Genomic DNA, 20690 nt, shown 5'->3' with positions numbered 1-20690 from the left:
TCTAGTCCACTCTCCACATGAGTACCTGTGGAGAGAACATGAAAACGGTTGCTTATTTATATCTGCATAGCTGCAGGGGCCTCTCATTTCTGCTGAATCTTTGGACAGTTGCATCTTCCCGAGCTGCCCTTGCTCACTGTACGTGAATGGAAAATGCATTTATCTTTCTAATTAAAAGACTGTATAGGCAGGAGTCGTTTGCCGGTTTTTGGTTCACCAAACCCTCATCAATTCCCAGCAATAGATGAAGCTTGAGCCTGACTCACTTCAAATGGAATTTAGAGTGGCAGAGCCGAGTGCCAGCATCTGACTGAGATTTATTGCTCTCCTGGAGTGCCGTGGTGCTTCTTTGGGTCCTGCTGTCACATTGTTATTTGGCTGCCTCTAAATGCAAATACGTCAGTCAATGCTGTGAAGCAAGCTGGTCAGGAACTATGGAAGATACTTTTCTGATTGGCTGGGATCACGCGCTGGAACTGAACATGATTGGGGTCAAGTGGAAATTGAGTGACCCTTAAAAGAAGGGTGTCTAGAGGCCGCACAGTTAAGTCACTGAGCTAAGACTCAAGAGGCTTGGGTTCATTTCTTAGCTCAGTCCCAGGCTTCTCATGTGACTCGGGGCACATGGTGTAATTTCTCTGTACCTTATTTCCTCATCTGAAAAGTCAGGATAGTGAGCCTCACTTTTGTCTCTTGACACTTTAAACGCTTGCCAGAAGATCTCCTGCATTCTTCAGGGATTTACCTCAGAGAGTGGTGCGGCCATGTGACTATTTGTGAAAGATGCATATAAATGTAAGCAGGAAAAAAAATAAGCTCAAGGCAACGTTGCAGTTCTGGCCTCCTCACAGGGTTTGACCCCGGTTCCACTCTCAGCTACACTGGTGTGAATCCAGAGGAGCTCCGCTGAACTCAGTGATGTTGGTCTATGAGAGCAGCATGTGGTTCATTGGGTTTAATCTTTCCTTGTGTCAAGGCTCTCACCTAAGAATTCTGCCTTTGGGGGGTCTCACCAAAGGCCTGATGGGAAAGACTCCCATTGACTTCAAGGCGGGGTTGGATCTGTTTAGAATTTGGTGAGGCGCTGTCTCAGGGCTGAGGCTTTGCTAATTCAAACTCTGTCCAACTGCATCCTTTGCTTGAGAAAGCTCATCTTGAGTTGAATTCCTTCCAGGGAGAAGCAGGTAACAGGGCCCCGAAAGAGAGTACAAAATGTATATCCTTAGTGCTACAAAAACAGTGTTGTGTTTCCTCTGTGCACCCTGACTTCCTACCGCACTGATCTTCCAGCAAAATGTCTCTGTTTGTCCCTCCAGATGTCTGAAGGCCTCGGAATGCAGACTGCTGAAAAGGGCCCCTCAGGATAATACCATTCCCGGGATCCATAGTCCAAATATTCAGTGGCTTTCAGTCAGTGCTGGACTATTTGAAGCCAATGGCTCAGCCTGGGCCATACTTTCTATTTGTTTTTACACGTTGTGAACTAAGTTTGGTTACAGTATGTTTGAGCGTGGTGCAGCACACAAGCAGGCCTCTGTCTGCCTCTAAAAGGACAAGGGGGTTTCGAAAGGAAAACATGCTTTCCTAGGGATGCCAGGTTCACATAATGAATAAGCTTTTTATTTGATCAGCAACTACTTGATCTTCTTGAACCTTCATTCATATGGGCCCAGAAACTGGTCTGTAGGAAGGCATGGAGAAGGAATCTCGACAGAAAACAGAAGGCCTCAAATGGGGAAGAAACATAAAATCTCCATTTGCAACTAATTTTTAAATGGAAGAAGTTTAATAAGATCAACGCTTTTTTTTTAAAACTCAAGCACAGAATATATCCACAGAGACACTTCAGCCATTACTGTGGCTTGGCTTAAATCTACCAGGCCTTGTGGTTTGTTATCTTAAAAGTTAGTAGAGTCGGGCCCTACCCTCAAAGTTAGGATCTGGATCAGAACTTTCCTGCAGTCTGAAGGAGTTTGGATCTAGTGTTCTAGTATGGATCTATCGCTGAGTCTTTGTAGCTGCGTTTTTTTCCCATAGTACATTGAGCCTCAGACAATCAACGTTCTATTTCCTACTTGGCTCCTGGCTTGATGGGTGACCTTGAATAAGTCATTTTATTTTTTGTGCCTCAGTTTCCCTGTCTGTAAAATGGGAATGATAGTGCCAACCCACCTAAAGTCAATGGATGAAAATTGTTTTCTATGAATGTTCCAAAGTAACTAGTGGTTTTAGGGACCTCAATTTCTAGGGGTCCAAATTGAAACATATTAAAGGGGCCTGATTCTCAGACAGCACAGAGCACACACCCAAAAATTGAGGCATCCAAAATCACTAGTTACTGTGGAATATTAGTCACTTGGGAATTGGTTCCTAGCAAATAAGAAGGGTCCCAAGCTTCCAGTGGAACTTAGACAAAACCTAACTGATTTCAGTGGAGCCAGGATTTCACGTCTGGTAACGCAATACGAAAAAAACACTGTATGTAGAAACAATGAGGAGTCCTTGTGGCGCCTTAGAGACTAACAAATTTATTTGGGCATAAGCTTTCGTGGGCTAAAACCCACTTCATCAGATGCATGAAGTGAAAAATACAGTAGGCAGGTATAAATATACAGCACATGAAAAGATGGGAGTTGCCTTACCAAGTGGCGGGGGCAGGGGTTCAATGCTAACGAGACAATTCAATTAAGGTGAAGTGGCCTATACTCAACAGTTGACAAGAAGGGGTGATACCAAGGGAGGGAAAAATCACTTTTGTAGTTCTAATGAGGCCAATGCAATCAAGGTGGCCCATTTCAAAGTTGACAAGAAGGTGTGGGTATCAGCAGAGGGAAATTAGTTTTTGTTTGAAATGGCCCCTGAGCCAAAAAAATCCATTATTTGCTCAGCCATAGTCAGCTTGTGACCAGTGATGTGAGCTTGTGCAAGTCAGGTCACCTTTCCGTGCCTCAGTTTCTCCATTTGTAAAATGGGGATATTCCCCTTCCTTTGTGAAGCTCTTTGAGGTCTATGGGTGAAAAGCCTTGGAGACAGGGCTGGCTCTACCTTTTTTGCCACCCCAAGCAGCAAAGCAAAAAGAAAAGCGGCCGCCGAAGAAGAAAAAATGAAAAAGCTGCGGCCGGCGTGCCGCGGAGGGAGGCGTGCCCCTCCCCGAGAACGGCCGGTGTGCCGCCAAGGGAGGCGTGCCCCGCCCTGAGAACGGCCGGCGTGCCGCCCCTTCTGATTTCCTTTGCTGGTGCCGAGGGCCGGCCCTGCTTGGAGAAGAACTAAACGAAGCTGGTATTTACATCTGGATGGGCCCACATTCCTGCAGGCTGAGGTGGGGCCCTGTTTGAGTTTTGTCATGAAATGTAGGCAGAAGGCAAAGCAAGGGGAGACTGTCTATTGGGGAGCAGAGACCAGGGTTCCCACCTCTGAGATACAAAAACTGGGCACATCTGGGACGATCCTGAGCTCCTAAAACTTGCCCACTGGCTGTATGCACTGAGCACCCTGGCAGATTTACCAGGATGGCACCTCAAGAAAAGGATGATCCTGGAAAAATCCAGACAGGTGGCAACCCTCGCAAAGACGACTGCTCCTCCCCACCAAGGACCCCAGCAAGGGCTGGTTTCTACCGAGCTGCTGCCCAGAGCTGGAGTCACCCTACAGTTAGCTAAATTCAGAGGGAAAGTGTATGTTAGTGCAATTTCCACTTTCTTCCAGCGCTCTCAGGCATCAAGAATCTTTTTACACTTATTCTGACACCCTTATTTAGACTCCTCTCCACCCACCAATGCGTATCTTGCAGGGCTCGTGCAGGTTGTCCTAATACATATGGAACCCCAGTACTTCTTAAGCAAGAGGCATTTACTGGAGAGAACAGAGAGAAGCTATAAACCCAATGACTTCTCTGTTTTTGTCTCTGGCCAGACACAGCTCCCCTTCCTGGAACTTTCAATACAGCACAGAGACACCTGGTGGCAGTGTGGCATAAGTGCAAGCAAAGATCATCACACAAGTCACTACAGAGTTTGGCCCCTCTGCATTATATGTTGGGGTATTTTACACACCGAAGAGCTGGAGGGAGGAGTCTAAAATGAAGCGACACACCTGGGGCCAGAACAAATGAGTGCAGCAAGAACAGCAGCTTATAACTGGATGGAGAAAGGCAAAAATTAATGTAGCCCCCAGATTAATTTAATTTACATCTTTTACCCTGTACCGATGGTACTTTTATAGCCCCTATTACCATAGTACCTGAGCACTTCACAACCTGTAATGCACCTATCCTCACCACACCTTGTGAGGTAGGGAAGTTCGATCACCCACATTTTACAGACTGGGAACTGAGGAGAGATCCTCACTGTAACCAATGGGAGTTAGGCACCTCAACACCTTTCAGGGTGTGGGTCAGAGAGGGTGTGTCCACACTGCAATGAAACACCCACAACTGGCCCAGGTCAGCTGACTCAGGCTCATGGAGCTATAAAATTGCTGTATAGTCATTCGGGCTGGAGCCTGGGCTCTGGGATCCTCCACCCTCATGGGGTCCCAGAGCCCAGGTTCCAGCCTGAGCCCAAATGTCTACATTGCAATTTTGTAGCCCTGCAACGTCAGTCCCAGGCAACTGTGGGTGTTACATTGCAGTATAGACACACCCTGAGACTAAATGAGCTGCCCCAAGGACACCTAAGGAGTCTGTAGCACTGCAGGGACTGGAACATAAAGCTCCTGAGTACTAAACTGACACCTAAGGGCAAACGCGTAGCTGAAATGAGACACCCTTATGTATCAGTAAGTGGGTGTATATAGCGCTAAGGGTCTCTACATAAGAATTCTTAGATCTGAAGGCCAGAAGGGGCCATGTCATCTGACCTTCTGTATAACACACAGGCTAACATGCACTTCCTTCTCCACTTTTGCCCCAGGATTTGAACCAGAAGCCAAGACCATCCCCTAGACCAATAGGCTGGCTATAAAGGGAGCTAAGTCACACCTCCTCACGTGTCTCCTCTGACGCACTAATGGTTCCTGCCATTTACTGCACTTGCTGTCTGGTACGATCGACGCCTGCGCTGTATTTCGGGAAAGTATGTATGACTGAAGCCTGGCTAAATCAAGCTTTGAGGGCTCCCAGCTCTGCTTGGGAGTGCAAAGCATGGGGTGGGTGCAAGCAGCTTCCCCCAGCATTTGTGCATCTGCACAGAGGGCTGGGCACAACTCTGCTCCTGGTGCTCCCACTGTGTGAGGAGAGAAGGAGTCTGGCACTGCCCGTGCTGCAAGGCCCTGCCCTCTTCCCACCCAACCAGCCAGAGGAGCGAAGCCAGAGCAGGAAGGGGTATTGTTAACGGATGTAACAGTAGGTGAGGTCCCCAGTGCACCCCCGATCCTGACCCTGCGGGCTGCCCTAATTTGCTCCCGTCTGCCCAAAGCCCATGTGGGAGTCAGGGAAATGCAGGGACATGTGACCAGGACTGCCAACCCCAGCCATTCAAAATTCATAAGTAAGGCCCCCCAAAACGAGATAGGCTTAAAAATAATGAGATTTAAAAATAATGATAACTGTTGGGTTCTTTGTCTACTGCTCCGCTAAGTCCCACTTGGGTCATGTTTTCCAGCTTTGCTCTGCAACCAAGAAGCCTGGAATCTTTCTTTGGTTTTTAAAATGAAAGCGGAGATTCTACTAAAATCACATGACTCCAAGAGCTGGAGGTTTGAGAAAAACACCAAATATTGTGAGACTGAGAATAAAACCATGAGAGTTGGCCACTCTGCAGGGCTACACTGGCCATGTCCCCTCCCAGACCCCAGGCACCTCTGACATGCCCTGGAAAGGCCTTGGCTGCTGCAAAGATCCCCATGCTGGAGGTGTTTTCTGTGGGCAAGGGACTGGGCATATGGCTGATTTACGCCCAGATTATTCTGGCGCAGGTAGGGTGGCCAGGAGCCTGGTTTTCAACCGGAAAGTCTGATCAAGACCTGATAGCAGGCCCTCTTAGAGGTCCAGAGAGGCCCAGGCTGCTTCCAGATTTTGAGGTCCCTAGCCATAACAAAAATAAAAAATGATGACACATGAAAACAAAATAAGGCACCAAAAAAAGAGTGAGACATAATTTGAATATTTTTTTAGTTAACAAATGCTTTTCTAGCCTTTTTCTGTGCAAATGCACTAATTATTGAGGAAAAATCTAGCTTTCGTGCAGTGTCACAGTTGATACTAAGCATGGCGAGACCGTTCAAACGCTCTTGTCCCATAGTGGAACAGTGATAGTTCTTTACCTGCTTCAACACATTGCAGGTGCGTTCACCTGAAGCCAATGATGCAGGCAAACTGACAAAAATACGCAATGCAATTGTAATATTAGGAAACACCCCAGAGTGTCCAAGTTCGAATTCTCACACATAAATAATTCCTTAGGCAACTACATGTAAAACTGTAAAGACACTAAAATGCAACAATTCTCTACTTTTCAACACTCATTTGACCCAGCACCAGCCACTAGTAGTGGTTTGTTTATATAATCAGCTGGTCTGAGAGGACACATTCATCACGGTCTAATCTTTTGTCATCAGAACCAATATATTTTTATTAATATTTATGAACATTTTAAACTCTTTAATATGACAAAATCTAGATCAGTTAACAAAAAACGTATGTCTTTTACCAAATCACATCTCTTAGTTGCTTAAATTTGCAGCTCTAAGCTGAGAGCATGTGTCCGATAGGGATGCTCATAAAAACAAGTTGCGAAACTTATCAAATGTCAAAACATTAACAAGTGTCTAAATTTGAGGCCCCCTTTGAGCGTGAGGCCCAAGCTAAATGGCCCTCCTGGCCCCCCCCCTCCGATTGGCCCTGCCTGACAGTGTCTGGTCAGATCTATTGACCGGAAACACAAGTCCAGTTACTGAGGTCGGGGGAGGTGGGAAGGCCCCAAGTCAGCATCCACACCAGCCCCTACTTAGCAAGGGCTGCCTCCTACCTGCTTTGGGAAGCTGCAGCTCCCAGCCCCGGCTCTGCAGATGGGTCCCTCCTGACCCAGGTGGGGGGATGGAAGGGGAAAAACAGTGAGTGACAGAGTGAAGGTAAGAAGAGGCATAGATGGGGGCGGGTCCTCAGGGGAAGAGGTAGGGCATGGCTTTGTGGGGAAAAGGCGGGGAAGGGGAAGTTCCGGCACTCCTGCTGGAGTGTCTGTTTTTTAAATATTACCAAGTTGGCAACCCTAGGGTGACCTAGGGCAGCCATGAATTGGGCCCATTTTTCTTGCGCTGATGATAGACAATCACCTTCTCACCCTCTCTGCCAGCCATGGCCCAAAGCCACAAGATTGCCCTAAAGCCCACATGCCATTATGACACATGCATACTGAGGGTAGGGTTCATGTAGAGGGTGATGACTTATCATATACCCAGCACTGGGCACCTGGGTGCACTGTGCTGTACATGGGTTAGGTCAATTACAAAACTACCATGGTGAGGCTTAGAGAATCACATTTTCAAGGATGATCACAATGCATAAATCATTTGCAAGATGGCTACTTGTGTGTGTGTGTGAATGCTCCTCCGATTTCCATGAAAAATGTCTGGGCACCTGCAGGGTTGGTGGAATGGATGCTTTGTTGTTGATGTTGTTGTCTTTACTCTGGACCCTGCAATAATAGATTTTCTTTTAAGGGGAATTTGCTGACATTTTCATAGTTTGGGCCAAGGTTTGCAAATGTGGGGGCTCAAATTAGTCTCCTAAATCCTTATTTAATCACTTAAAGGCAATATTTAGACATCAGCTGCTTTCAACATGATTTTGTTTTCTCTTGCATTTGGAAATCTCAGAGACCTCATGTGACTCTGGAGATGACTTGACACATTTATAGACCAGGAAGGAAGTTGAGCAACAAGATGTTACATTGCATTGCTTGGTCTCTCTAGTGCAGCTGCCTCGGATTCAGCAGCTGGAGCTCCACAACAGACGAAAGGAATCAAAAATGTCCCCCCAGACGCCCCCGAAATGTTGCTGTTTCAACATTAAGACTGGAACAGTCACTCTTGGCATCTACCATGTGGTAAGTTACGAAATACAAGGACAGATAGGAAAGCTATAAACTGGGAAATCAAACAGTTCCCAAAGTGTTGACTTTTCTGTGTTCCTGAGAGGTGGGGGAAGGCCTATGATTTAAGAGCAATGGACAAGAGAGGGGAAAAAAGAAACCTACTGTGCTGATAGTTTTCTGAACTAGGTTCTTCTGCCAGAGCTGATGGAAATTCACCGCACTTCCTGTTTTTCCTCTGCTGCTCGAGTATGAGCCTTTGCACTTGCAGTCGGCGCTGTGAATCCTACAAGTTTTCAGTGTAGACAGGCGGATCCATTGGTTGCAAATTGTACAGTGAGATGACAATACAAAGGGTTGTGTAAAAGTTAAGGTTAGGAATCTATAGTGGGGTGTGGGCATGCATGTGTGTATGGATCAGAGCTATAAACAGTATCTAGGTAAAATTGTGAATGTCTTTAATTTCTCTAACAGCTTTTAGACATTGTACCCGGTTCTCAGTTGGTTTCTCTTTGAATCTTATGTCTCTGTTAAGTTGCCGTGGCTGTCCTGGGAGGATTAGCGCTGTGTGTGTGTGTGCGGGGGGGGGGGGGGGGGGGATAGGGTGTGGCTGGGGGGGTCTCTGCTGTTGTAAGTGCTGCTTGGTGACATAGTTAGAGTAGCTTTCTGGTGGATGTAACTTATGCTGAGGTTATGACACATTGCATAGTCAGCCCAGGATTGGGGGAGTACAAAAATGGCTTCAAATCACCTCTCCAGTTGCCCTGCACACCTTTTGAGCACAACCAAGGAGCGGGGCCTCGAGAGGTCGCCCGGTTGGCAGCGGGACACTGTGGGTTTTAGGCCACTTGTTGCACTGGGAAGGGGTGGGGTGGTTGCGCTGCAGTGGGTGTCCCGGTTCCTCTGCCGGAGAGGGGGTGTCACCATCCATTGGCAGGGTGCAGCATGCCGGAACAGCACTCCTCCATGGTGCTGATGGGTGCGCCGCCCGCGAGCACTGCATCGGTTGGCTGGCTTGCCAGACTCCCCAGTGCTCTGCAGCTGCGTCACCTCTCCCAGCACAAAGCCACAGCTTAAAAGCAACACACAGGTCCGCAGTTTTCAGGTCCACAGTGTATCTATGGAGTCATCCCAGTATAGGGCTAGATGTTCAGCTGGTGTAAATTGGTGTCGCTCCATTGATTTCAGGGCAACTATGCTGAATTGCACCCACTGAGATTTGGCCCACGTTTAATGGGAAGTCACTGTGGAAGCTTGAATTGCCCCAGTCACTAAGATTCCATTTATAGGCAGATTATAAAGGGTTAATACGTGAGCAACAGATTTTATAAGCATGCTACAAACAGGAGTGGTGTGTGTTATTGATGGTTATAAGCTCATCAATAGAAGGTGACGTTGATGGTTATAAGCAACCTATTGAGCTGTCAGATTCTGTAGCAGCATTGCCAAAGCCAAGTGCTCACAGATGATGCATCAGGCCCCAAAATACCCTGAGACTAGTTTAAAAATCCTGAGATTTTAAAACATCAGTTTCTTTGCATTCGGGTTGTTGGGCCTTTAGGGTACAGGCCCATCATGCTTTTCGGCTTTTCTCCGCTATTATGAGGGTGCTTAAAAAAAAGAAAAGAAAAAGATGAGATTGATATAATCCATGAATTCAGGAGATATCAAAATTTTTGTGAACATTTTCCCCTTTTCCAACAGGTCAGTGAACATAGAGTCTTATCCTAATGCAACTGAAGCCAATGGGAAGATTCCATTGGGATTTCAGTCAAGCCCAAGGTCATTTCAGGGGACATTTTAGGATTATAATTAAGTCCATATTTATTTGCTTGTTTGTAAAGCTGTGATCAGTGGTCCTGATGGTGGGCAGAAAACAGTAATTGTGGCACAGCGCTGTGGTCACCTGGAAAAATGTAATACTGGGGGAGGCAGCGTGGCCTAGTGGATGGAGTACTGGCCTGGCACTCAGGACACCTGGTTTGTAGTCCCGGCTCTGCCACTGGCCTCCTGGGTGACTTTGAGCAAGTAACTTTGCCATCCTGTTTCTCAGTTTCCCCATCTGTAAAGCAGGGATAATGATACTGACCTCCTTTGTAAAGCTCTTTGACTCTTTATCAGTTGATCTCAGAGATTGTTATTCAATGATGAAAAAAGCTATTTTCAGAGAATAGCTCCATAGTTGATGCTCTGAGTGTTCAACAAAGCTTGAGGTGAAGCTATTGAGCGTCTCACCAGATACCAATACAAGGACCAAGGACGCTGACAATGCTGCAGCCTGCCCAGGCCTCTGGGTGGAGGTGGGGTTCAGAGTAGGATTTTTCCTGCCTACATGCAGGGGAGTCAGGGGGAATAAATCTCCCTCCCCTCTCATGCATAGACCACCTGCATCATCAGGTGCTCCATGATGGGGCGGGCTGCTGCTCTCTCTTTCATGCAGGTGTATGGGGAGTGGGCAGGGCAGGCTGTGGAGTGGGCAGGGGGCACTTCCCACCTCCCTTTCGCTAGCTGTTGTGGAAGTGAGCTGTGCCGGGGAACAGCTGGTACAGTTTACTTCCTCATTGGTGCCAGGAAGCAGGGACTGAATTGTGATTCTGAGACTGTCCCACTGGAGCGTAGGGGCCTGCGGTTCTGAAGCCACAGGTCTTGCCGTATGTATGCCAGTTAACCAGTTGCCAGGGTGCCCCTGTGCATTGCGGAGGCAGGGTAATGGGCAAGACTCTGGACCTAGGCTGCTTGGGCTTGCAAGCATCTCCTCTAATTTTATTTTCTGCAGATTTTCAAGGGTGACTAACAAAAAAACGTGTTGTCACAGCTAGTGGGAAGCCTGGTTTTTATGTGAGGGACAGAACAGCCCCCTGCAAAGCTGGGTTGACACAAGAAACTGCCCAATTCAGAGTATGGAAAACATGCTTACTTTTCCAATAGCACCTCTCCCTGCATACTTCTTTTTTCACAAACTCTGTGGCTTTTCCCTCTCTCTCTCTCTCTCTCTCTCCCCGCCCATCCATCCACCCGCTCTATCTATCTATCTATCTATCTATCTATCTATCTATCTATCTATCTATCTATCTATCTATCTATCTATCTATCTATCTATCTATTGTGACAAAGTTCCTGCTCTACCTTGGTGGGTCTCGCGCTTATTGGCGGATTTGCTCGCCTTGGAGCTTCACGGCAGCCCTCAGCTTGGCCGTTTTTCTGAATTCACAGTCCAGGTCGACTCCTCCTGTGTCTGACCAGGAGTTGGGAGGATTTGGGGGGAACCCGGGCCTGCCCTCTACTCCAGGTTCCAGCCCAGGGCCCTGTGGAATGCAGCTGTCTGGAGTGCCTCCTGGAACAGCTGTGTGACAGCTACAGCTCCCTGGGCTACTTCCCCATGGCCTCCTCCCAACACCTTCTTTATCCTCACCACAGGACCTTCCTCCTGGTGTCTGATGATGCTTGTACATCTCAGTCCTCCAACAGTCCGCGTTCTCACTCTCAGCTCCTAGTGCCTCTTGCTCCCAGCTCCTCACACGCACACCACAAACTGAAGTGAGCTCCTTTTTAAAACCCAGGTGCCCTAATTAGCCTGTTTTAATTGATTCTAGCAGCTTCTTGATTGGCTGCAGGTGTCAGCCTGTCTTAATTGTCTCCGGGAGGTTCCTGATTGTTCTGGAACCTTCCCTGTTACCTTACCCAGGGAAAAGGGACCTACTTAGCCTGGGGCTAATATATCTGCCTTCTATTACTCTCCTGTAGCATGTGGGGCAGCCTATATTCCACCTTGGTCCCGAGGCCCGCTGGGGATATCAGTTGGCGGCTCCTTCACGGAGCCGTGAGCATGGGCGTGTTCTTGGCGCGGTTCACCTTTATCCCAGACACCTGCCCCTTTTGCGGCGTGAGGGAAACCTTGGCATACATATATCTGGAGTGTGCCATGCTGCAGCCCCTATTCCAGCTCCTCACAAATATTTTATTACGTTTTTGGTTGCAATTTTCCCCTCGCCTTCTTATTTCATAGAATCATAGAATATCAGGGTTGGAAGGGACCCCAGAAGGTCATCTAGTCCAACCCCCTGCTCGAAGCAGGACCAATTCCCAGTTAAATCATCCCAGCCAGGGCTTTGTCAAGCCTGACCTTAAAAACCTCTAAGGAAGGAGATTCTACCACCTCCCTAGGTAACGCATTCCAGTGTTTCACCACCCTCTTAGTGAAAAAGTTTTTCCTAATATCCAATCTAAACCTCCCCCACTGCAACTTAAGACCATTACTCCTCGTTCTGTCATCTGCTACCATTGAGAACAGTCTAGAGCCATCCTCTTTGGAACCCCCTTCCAGGTAGTTGAAAGCAGCTATCAAATCCCCCCTCATTCTTCTCTTCTGCAGGCTAAACAATCCCAGCTCCCTCAGCCTCTCCTCATAAGTCATGTGTTCTAGACCCCTAATCATTTTTGTTGCCCTTCGCTGGACTCTCTCCAATTTATCCACATCCTTCTTGAAGTGTGGGGCCCAAAACTGGACACAGTACTCCAGATGAGGCCTCACCAATGTCAAATAGAGGGGAACGATCACGTCCCTCGATCTGCTGGCAATGCCCCTACTTATACATCCCAAAATGCCATTGGCCTTCTTGGCAACAAGGGCACACTGCTGACTCATATTGAGCTTCTCGTCCACTGTCACCCCTAGGTCCTTTTCCACAGAACTGCTGCCTAGCCATTCGGTCCCTAGTCTGTAGCTGTGCATTGGGTTCTTCCGTCCTAAGTGCAGGACCCTGCACTTATCCTTATTGAACCTCATCAGATTTCTTTTGGCCCAATCCTCCAATTTGTCTAGGTCCTTCTGTATCCTATCCCTCCCCTCCAGCATATCTACCACTCCTCCCAGTTTAGTATCATCTGCAAATTTGCTGAGAGTGCAATCCACACCATCCTCCAGATCATTTCTGAAGATATTGAACAAAACCGGCCCCAGGACCGACCCCTTGGGCACTCCACTCGATACCGGCTGCCAACTAGACATGGAGCCATTGATCACTACCCGTTGAGCCCGACACTCTCTATCCGTGGCCCCACAAAGTCACGAGATCTCCTGGTCAACCTCCTCCTGACCCTAGCTAAAATGACCAACTATATACACAGGAGTGTGTGTATACACATACAGAGTGAGGAGGTTGGCCGATGGAGTCTCCTGTGACTGTGGGGCCTATTTCTGATCCTCGGTCCGTTCACGTATCCGGGCAGAGTTCCTCTGGGCAGCATCCACTAACTCCCTTGATGCCTTTGAGGAGCAGTGGGCACTGTCCGGGGTTCTCTGCTCGGTGTCCCTGTCTGGTTCCCTTCATTTGACCCTTTGACCACACTGCTGTCCCTGTTATTTCATTAATTGTCCCCCAGATTGCTTTGGTATCTAGGTCCTGTGGATCCCCCTCTTAGGCTGGGGGGGGGGATCCTTTAGCAGTGGACGGGCTTCGCCCGCCCATTTCCCGGATCCCAATAGGATTACTCTCCTGTAGCCATCTGGCCTGACCCTGTCACACTATCTATCTATCTATCTATCTATCTATCTATCTATCTATCTATCTATCTATCTATCTATCCTCATCCACCCCTGCTATCTATCTAGCTATCTAGCTATCTATCTTTTCCTTCTCCAGACCTGAGGAACAGCTCTGTGAAGTTCGAAAACTTACTTCTTCCACCAACAAAGCTGGTCCAATAAAACATATTTCCATCCCCACCTTGTCTGTCTATCTTTCTCTCTATGGCCATCCATTTATTTCTCTATCTGTGGTCACTTATAGGATGCCAATCAATCCACAACGTAAGAGTACACAGCGCAGTGATCCCATCCCATCCCTAGTTTGTCTGCACCGACAGCTCTGTCACGGTGTGTCTCTTTCACACTTAATGCTGTCTCATTGCAGAGAAGGCTGTCTCGCATCAGCACTTTAAAAGGTAAAATATGAGCGCAGATCTTTTTTTCTTTCCTGCATTTTTCATCGTATGTCTGCAGCCAGGCACAGGGAAAAGGGAAAGAGGATTTATAGCCTGGCAGGTACAGTACTTGGATGATTTGCTGAATCAATATCAGTAAAAATTATTGCTGTGGATCCCCGCGATGAATTCCAGTGATGCTTGGTGATAGTAACGCCATCAAACACCAGCGCTGAGGCTTTGTGGCAGTGTCTTGTACTCCTGTAAATTAGATTTGTCTCATTGCTGAGCTCTCCACAGACTGTGGAAATAAATTGTGGATGTTCTCCAATGAATGGGAAGATGTAGGGAATGTGAGACAGAGCCCAGGCCCGGGATTAACACATGCTGAACAGAGGCCATGGTGCTTAGCACAGAGATTCACGGTTTGTTTTAAAAAGAAGCACAGATGTGTTAATTCCCCCGGGAAGCACAGGCTCGAGTTATCTGACACCAGCAGCCGAGCCAGGCATACTATCGCTTTCTACACACTGCTGGGATTCATTGGCACCTGGACCCCTGCATGTTAGTCTGTGGAGGGAGGTTTTTCATTACCCACCTGAGCAGGGTGTGTGTGTAGGGAGAGTGAGGGTGATGGGGAAGTTGGGCTAGTGAAAAGAAATATTGCCCAGGTTCTGTCTAGGAGGGAAGGATGGGCCCATGATTAAGGAGCTAGCCTGGGACTCTGGAGATGTGGGTGCAGTTCAGTGCTCTGGCACAGATTTCCTGTGGGCAAATCACTCTCTCTCTCTCTCTCTCTCTCTCTGCCCCAATTCCCCATCTGTACAGTGGGGGTAACAGCACTGCTCTGCCTCCTGAGGGCGTTCTGAGGCACTCAGATGCGACAGGGATGAGGTCCATGGCAGTATCAAGGGAGCCTTCACCCTTAAAATTGCACCAAGGAACTGAATGTTAAAACCAAATCACTTCAGCAACCTCCCTCCCTCTAAAGCGCCCCAACCCTCCCATCAGCTGCTGATTCCCCTTTCCTCCCCAAACCGTCTTCCAATCCCCATGCCCAGCCAGAATACTTCCTGCTGCTGGCGCCCCTTCTATCTGCTGGACCTGCATCCCCACCACCAGAAACTGTCCCCTCCAGCACATCCTGAGGTGGGCATGACAGAAAAAACTATGTGCAGGCATGCACTCTATCTAGATTCGCTGGTAGCTTCCGCTGCTATAGTAGGGATGCAACTCAAGTGTAGGTCCTGGTCCCAGATAAAGCTCCCTCTGGCTGCTGGAACCCATTCACGGCTCCCATCTCCAGCTTCCATCCATTCAACCTTCCAGCTTCTAGTTGCCCTCCATGGTGAAAGCTCTTGCATTCCCTGAAAGCTAAAGCCAGTCCATATGAAATGGAAGCTCTCAAGCTGCCTTTGTGGCTTATTTTCTCCAAGAGTAATTAATGAAGGAAAAGCAAGGCCTAGAGCGGAAGGTTGGGCTTGCGGTTAACATGCTGGTCTCCACTGGAGGTGATCTTGATATAGTGCCCTGCTTCACTACTGACTCCTTAGCTAAGACCCTTAATTTCTCTGTGTCTCCAATCCCAATGGCCAAAATAGTGAGCTCTTTAAGGTCGGGACTGTTTCTTACAATGTGTTTGCACAGCATGTAACACATGGGGGCCTATCATCATAATAGGACATTTCTTTATTCTTCGGGGGCTTTGTTGATTCCTCCCCAGCACAGGCTGCATGTGGCTCTTTCTTCTCTTCTTTAATTTTTGTAACAATTTTCCCAATATTTCCCCAGCTTTTCTGAGGGGCTGCTCCCCTGCCCCCAGACCCTCCCATGCACATGCTGTTACAATGCTGTGAGAGTAGGCCGTGTGACAGAGCCACACCTATACAGCGGTTTCAGCTGCTTCTCTTACAGATGCTTCCTTATTCCCTATGGCTTTTCCATGTGAAATCTCACCGCTTGCTTTGTCATCTGTGCTGCTTCTCGAAATTGCTGATGCAGAAACACTCACGGATGCTGGAAACATGAGCAAGAGTGGGAGCTCATAGAGGACACAGCTGAGTACAAGCCCGGGAGACAGGTACTCTGTCTTTCTAGATTCCCCAATAACACCCTTCACTGTGGTGATTGGTGCCCCAAAGCTGTGGGTTCTGGACCATGCGCTGCACAGTAATATGCTAGGCCTACCACCTGCCTCTTGTTTTCCCTTAGGGAAGTTCTTTAGCTCAAGGAGCAGTGGCATCGCTTTTTGGTGCCTACGTTTCCCAGATTCAGTCTCTGCCTATGGCTGTGGTACTCGTAGGCATGGGTTGTGGCTCATTAGACATTAGAGCAAGCATGACCTTATCTATGTGCAGATCCAAATGCAGGACCCACCTCTTGGAGAAAACTTCCCCACCTCCCCCAGCAGTGGTGTCTCCATCAAAGCAACCCACAAGGGGGAAATAAGAAGGGAATAAAGCAGGTGGCTTCAACATCATTGGTATGCTACGTATCACAGTGCTTGGGCTATAGGAGAATCATGCCTCACTAAACTGAAAGATTAAGGGCTTGATTCTCATTACATTAAAGTAGCAGTTCTCAGACTGTGGATCAGGACCCCAAAGTGGGTTGTGGCCCCATTTTAATGGCGTTGCCAGGGCTGGCTTAGACTTGCTGGGGCCCAAGACCAGAGTCGAAGTCTGAGTCCCACCACCCGGGCTGAAGCTGAAGCCCAAATCCCACCGCCTGTTGCCAAAGCCTGAGGGCTTCAGCCTAGGGTAACAGGGCTCAGGTTACAGGCTCCCTGCTGGGACTAAGGCTTTGGCTTTGCCCTACACATTCAGTGAAGCAGGAATCAGGCTTTGGTTCAGGCTTCGGTCCCCCCTCCCAGGGTCGTGTAGTAATTTTTGTTGTCAGAAGGGGGTCGTGGTGCAATGACGTTTGAGAACTGCTGCATTAAGGCCACTTTAGACTTCCAGAGCAGGGTAAAGGGGGCTGAGTATAGATTCCGAAGCCAGAAGGGACCATTGTGATCATCCAGGATAGCCTCAGACTATATGATCACAACGGATCCTTTCTGGCATTGGATTCCATGAAGCTCTATTCTGGCAGCATAAAGGGGCTTTAAAGTAATGAGAAACAAGCTCTTAATCTTCCAGTTTAGCAAGACGGGATTCTCCTCTGACATACACTTGGCTTTACACCAATATACCTTCGGCTACATCAGCAGTTACTCCTGATTCATGCCATAGGGAATGAGAGGACAACCTGGACCTCTTACTGCAGAATTCCCCCTTTTTATAGAAATTAGTGATGAGCCTGCATTGTGAAGTTCAGATCCAGACCCTGATTCAATTTTGAATCCAACTGGGAACTAGAGTTCATGTCCATTTGGATTTGATGACCCCACAGTTCAGCCTATTTGCAAAATTCAGTTCTTCAACCAAAAGTGAACTCCCCTAATGTTCAGTGGCTTCGGATCCACTGTTTCACTTGAGTTTCTGTTGCACAGAAACCTAAAAAAGTCATTTCCTCTTCTGTTCCCCACAATAGCACTTGAGGCATTGACTTCGCAGCAGCAACAAGGTAAGAGAAAGCTCTGAGCAGCTCTTCCATCCTCAAACACCTCCCAACAAAGTTGCAAAGTTCGTTCCCACACAGAAAAAGTAGCATGTAATGTTCGCACTTCATAGAATCATAGAATATCAGGGTTGGAAGGGACCTCAGGAGGTCATCTAGTCCAACCCTCTGCTCAAAGCAGGACCAATCCCCAATTTTTGCCCCAGATCCCTAAATGGTCCCCTCAAGGATTGAACTCACAACTTCAGGGATATTGCACAGTACAGACGGATGTATCTATGTGATAGACCAGGAGAAAACAAATGGGTGTCATCTACATAGGATTCTTTCTTCCACGTATAAATATATATCCTGTTTTTCTTGCATTCACACCAGTTGAGACTTAGGGAATATGAGATCGATTCCTGTCTCTGTCACAGGCTTCTTGTGTGATCTCGGGGCAAGCCACTTAGTTTCTTTGAGCCTCCATTCCCCATTTCCAAAGTGGAGACAATAATCCTCCTTTTCTCCCACTCTTTGCCTGGTGTATTTAGATTGTGAGCTCTTCAGGGCAGGAATCGTCTCTTACTATATACAGCATAGTAAAACAGGGTCCTGAGCTTGTTTGGAGTCTCCAGGTGCTATCATATTACAGATAAGAGTAATTTTTCTTCTGCTCAGTTAGACACACAGCTCTAGGCTTGATCGCTTCTCTGTTTGCTACTTTCAGGGTTGTTTCCTGTATGCACCCATTGCAAACACAAGTACAAACCACAGCTATTCCTGTCCGTCATCTTCCGCATCATTTTTCAGGCTACTTTCCCAAAATACTCTGAGAAGCTGTTTGAGCCAGATAGAATGTATGCAGTTATTTATCTTGTGGGGGATATGATCATACTTCCTGTGCCTGTCATAGGGTCCGTTATCTCATGATCAGCTCTGCAGAGAGATCTGTGAAGTCTGGCTGAGCTCACGGCCTATCTCATAGGCTTCTTCTTGACAACACTTCAGCACTCGCTGATGCCTTGTGAACCTAGTAGTTTAAGTAGTATGTCCCTCCAGTGCTGCCTGTGGCACCAGGAGTATCGCAGAACATTGGAGCTTCTGGGGACACCACTGAGTCCTGCTATGGGTAGAGATGGTCAGGAATTTTTCAACAAAATGTTTTTTCTATCTCATTCATCCAAACCGAAACATTTTGTGGGAAAGGGTCAATTTGGACAAAACTTTCCCCCATGAGGAATGGAATTTTCTAGTCAAAACCAGAGAGTGCCCCCACAAATTGCTAATTGCCTGGAGGCCTATGGGACTCACACGGAGTAGGGGTGACCTGGATTCATTTTCCTGCACTGCCTGATTTGAACAGGGACTTGAATCCAGGGGTCCCACATCTCCAGTGAGTGCCTGAGCAAGAGTCAGTCTCTGTCTTGCTTTCTCAAGATCTCCTGTTGGAGCTGTTCCACAATATGCAGTGGGCCAGAGAGAGATTTGCTAGCTCAGTGGTTAAGGTGCTCCCTGGGTCTGTGAAAGAGCAGAGTGCAAGTTTCTCCCTCCGAATGCTGGACTTGACTCTGGCCTCCCATGTTCCAAGTGACCGCCCCACCCACAAAGCCATTCTGGGGTGGATCTCTTGCTCTGTTTCCCTGCCATTTTTGGAAAGGTCTCCGTTTTGCCCCAGTGCAGAATGGGAAAGTCTTCAAAATCTCAAGCAGTTTTTTCAGATGAACAGAGTGGCTGCAGGGAGATCCAATAACAAAGGAGCTGGGCGAGTAATAGCAAGATGGCTACAGAGAAACAGGAGGTAATTTATTAACTGGAATCCATAATATACAGTGTACGCTCATGGCATATAACGCAATGTACATGCATGGCTCAGAACATACAAGCGTGGCCCCCAATGTCCACATACGACATGCACCAGGGTTTGTACAGGTATGGGCTACAGGCTGAGTCCTATTTATGGAGCTCATGCCGCATATTCAAATTCTGCAGAATCTAAATTTCTATTTTAAGAAAGCCCAGCCCCCTCATCAAGTTACTCACCCTGATGAATGTGAAGGAAACCTTCCAAGGGTAAGCAATGTGGCACTTCCTTCCTGAGTCTGCAGGCAGCCTGAAGCAATGCCTCTGTGAGGTGTCAACTCAACTGCTCCCTCATTGGTCCTATTGGGGTGTTATCTCTGAAAGCTAATGATGGCTCTTTAAATGTCACCCGAACTATGTCCTGGCTGACCTTTTGGCAACGGTGTGAGGAAAGGGCACGGCAGTGAAATCTGCATGGGCCGGGTGTCGCTACAGAGAAGGAAATGCAGAGAGAAGAAAGAAGGAGAAATACGACAGGACTGGGGGAGAGAAACAAAGGAAGGAAGAGAAACAAAAGGCAGGAAGAGCAGTGGGCTAAAAGGGGAGCCTATTTTTCCACCCAGTGGTGTTGAAAGTTTCAGTAAAGCACCAAACCAGTAAGAAATAATGGTGATTTATTTATGCTTTATCAGCTGGAGCTCTGCTGTGGTCCTCATTTTATGATACTGCCAGCCCACAAGTAAAAATACTCTCTTCCCAGAGGGAGTCTGATATCCCAGACACCTGCTGTATGTAATGTCTGTACATTATCAATCTGTAGTGGGATGCAGCTCTGGACTGACTGCAGGACATTAACTCTCTGCCACACCAGGTGTAGTAAGGGGCTGGTAGCAAGGCTACATTTATTTCCATGTAGTTTAATCTGGAAATTCCTTCTGCAGTTTACGATGGCTATTATCAGGTTGAGCATCTCTTGGGATGTGGAGGACCGCAGTTCACGTCCCTGCTCTGACTGATTTGAAGCAAGGACTCAGACCTGCCTCTCCTACATCCCATTTGAGTGCCTCACCCACCAGGCTGTTCTAGGGGTTGTCTCACCTGTGTTTTTTCATGCCAGAATCCCAAAGGCCTCATTTTCGCTCCACATCAGAACAAAAACAAATTCCAAAGCCTCCATATTCTTGTTGTTCTCTGGCCAGCCCTACAGGCGGCAACCATCACTCGGAGGGTACTGTCAAAGTTCTCAGCCCCCAGCAGCTCCCATAGTGATTAGGGTTACTACCTGGTCAGTATTTGACCGGCTTGGCCGGGTTTCTTTTTATAGATTTGCCAGTTGCCGGAAAAATAATTTAATCTGCCAGGAGTTTTTTTACATGGGTCTAAAGATTTGCATCACAG

At 47.7% G+C, this 20690-nt stretch overlaps 1 protein-coding gene across 1 annotated transcript in view; it reads left to right on the top strand.

Annotated features, from left to right (window-relative positions):
• The first annotated feature begins 7875 nt into the window (after positions 1–7875).
• The window catches only part of LAPTM5 (lysosomal protein transmembrane 5), a 42182-nt gene continuing 29367 nt past the window's right edge, over positions 7876–20690 (top strand). Inside the window, exon 1 of the mRNA XM_073317709.1 lies at positions 7876–8042. Within this exon, the coding sequence (XP_073173810.1) occupies positions 7965–8042 (78 nt within the window). The 5' untranslated portion in view covers positions 7876–7964. The remainder of the gene's footprint in view (positions 8043–20690) is intronic.

This window comes from Lepidochelys kempii, chromosome 19 (genome assembly GCF_965140265.1).
Source record: "Lepidochelys kempii isolate rLepKem1 chromosome 19, rLepKem1.hap2, whole genome shotgun sequence".
NCBI lineage: Eukaryota > Metazoa > Chordata > Testudines > Cheloniidae > Lepidochelys > Lepidochelys kempii.
This window is presented reverse-complemented; position numbering and strand designations above follow the sequence as displayed.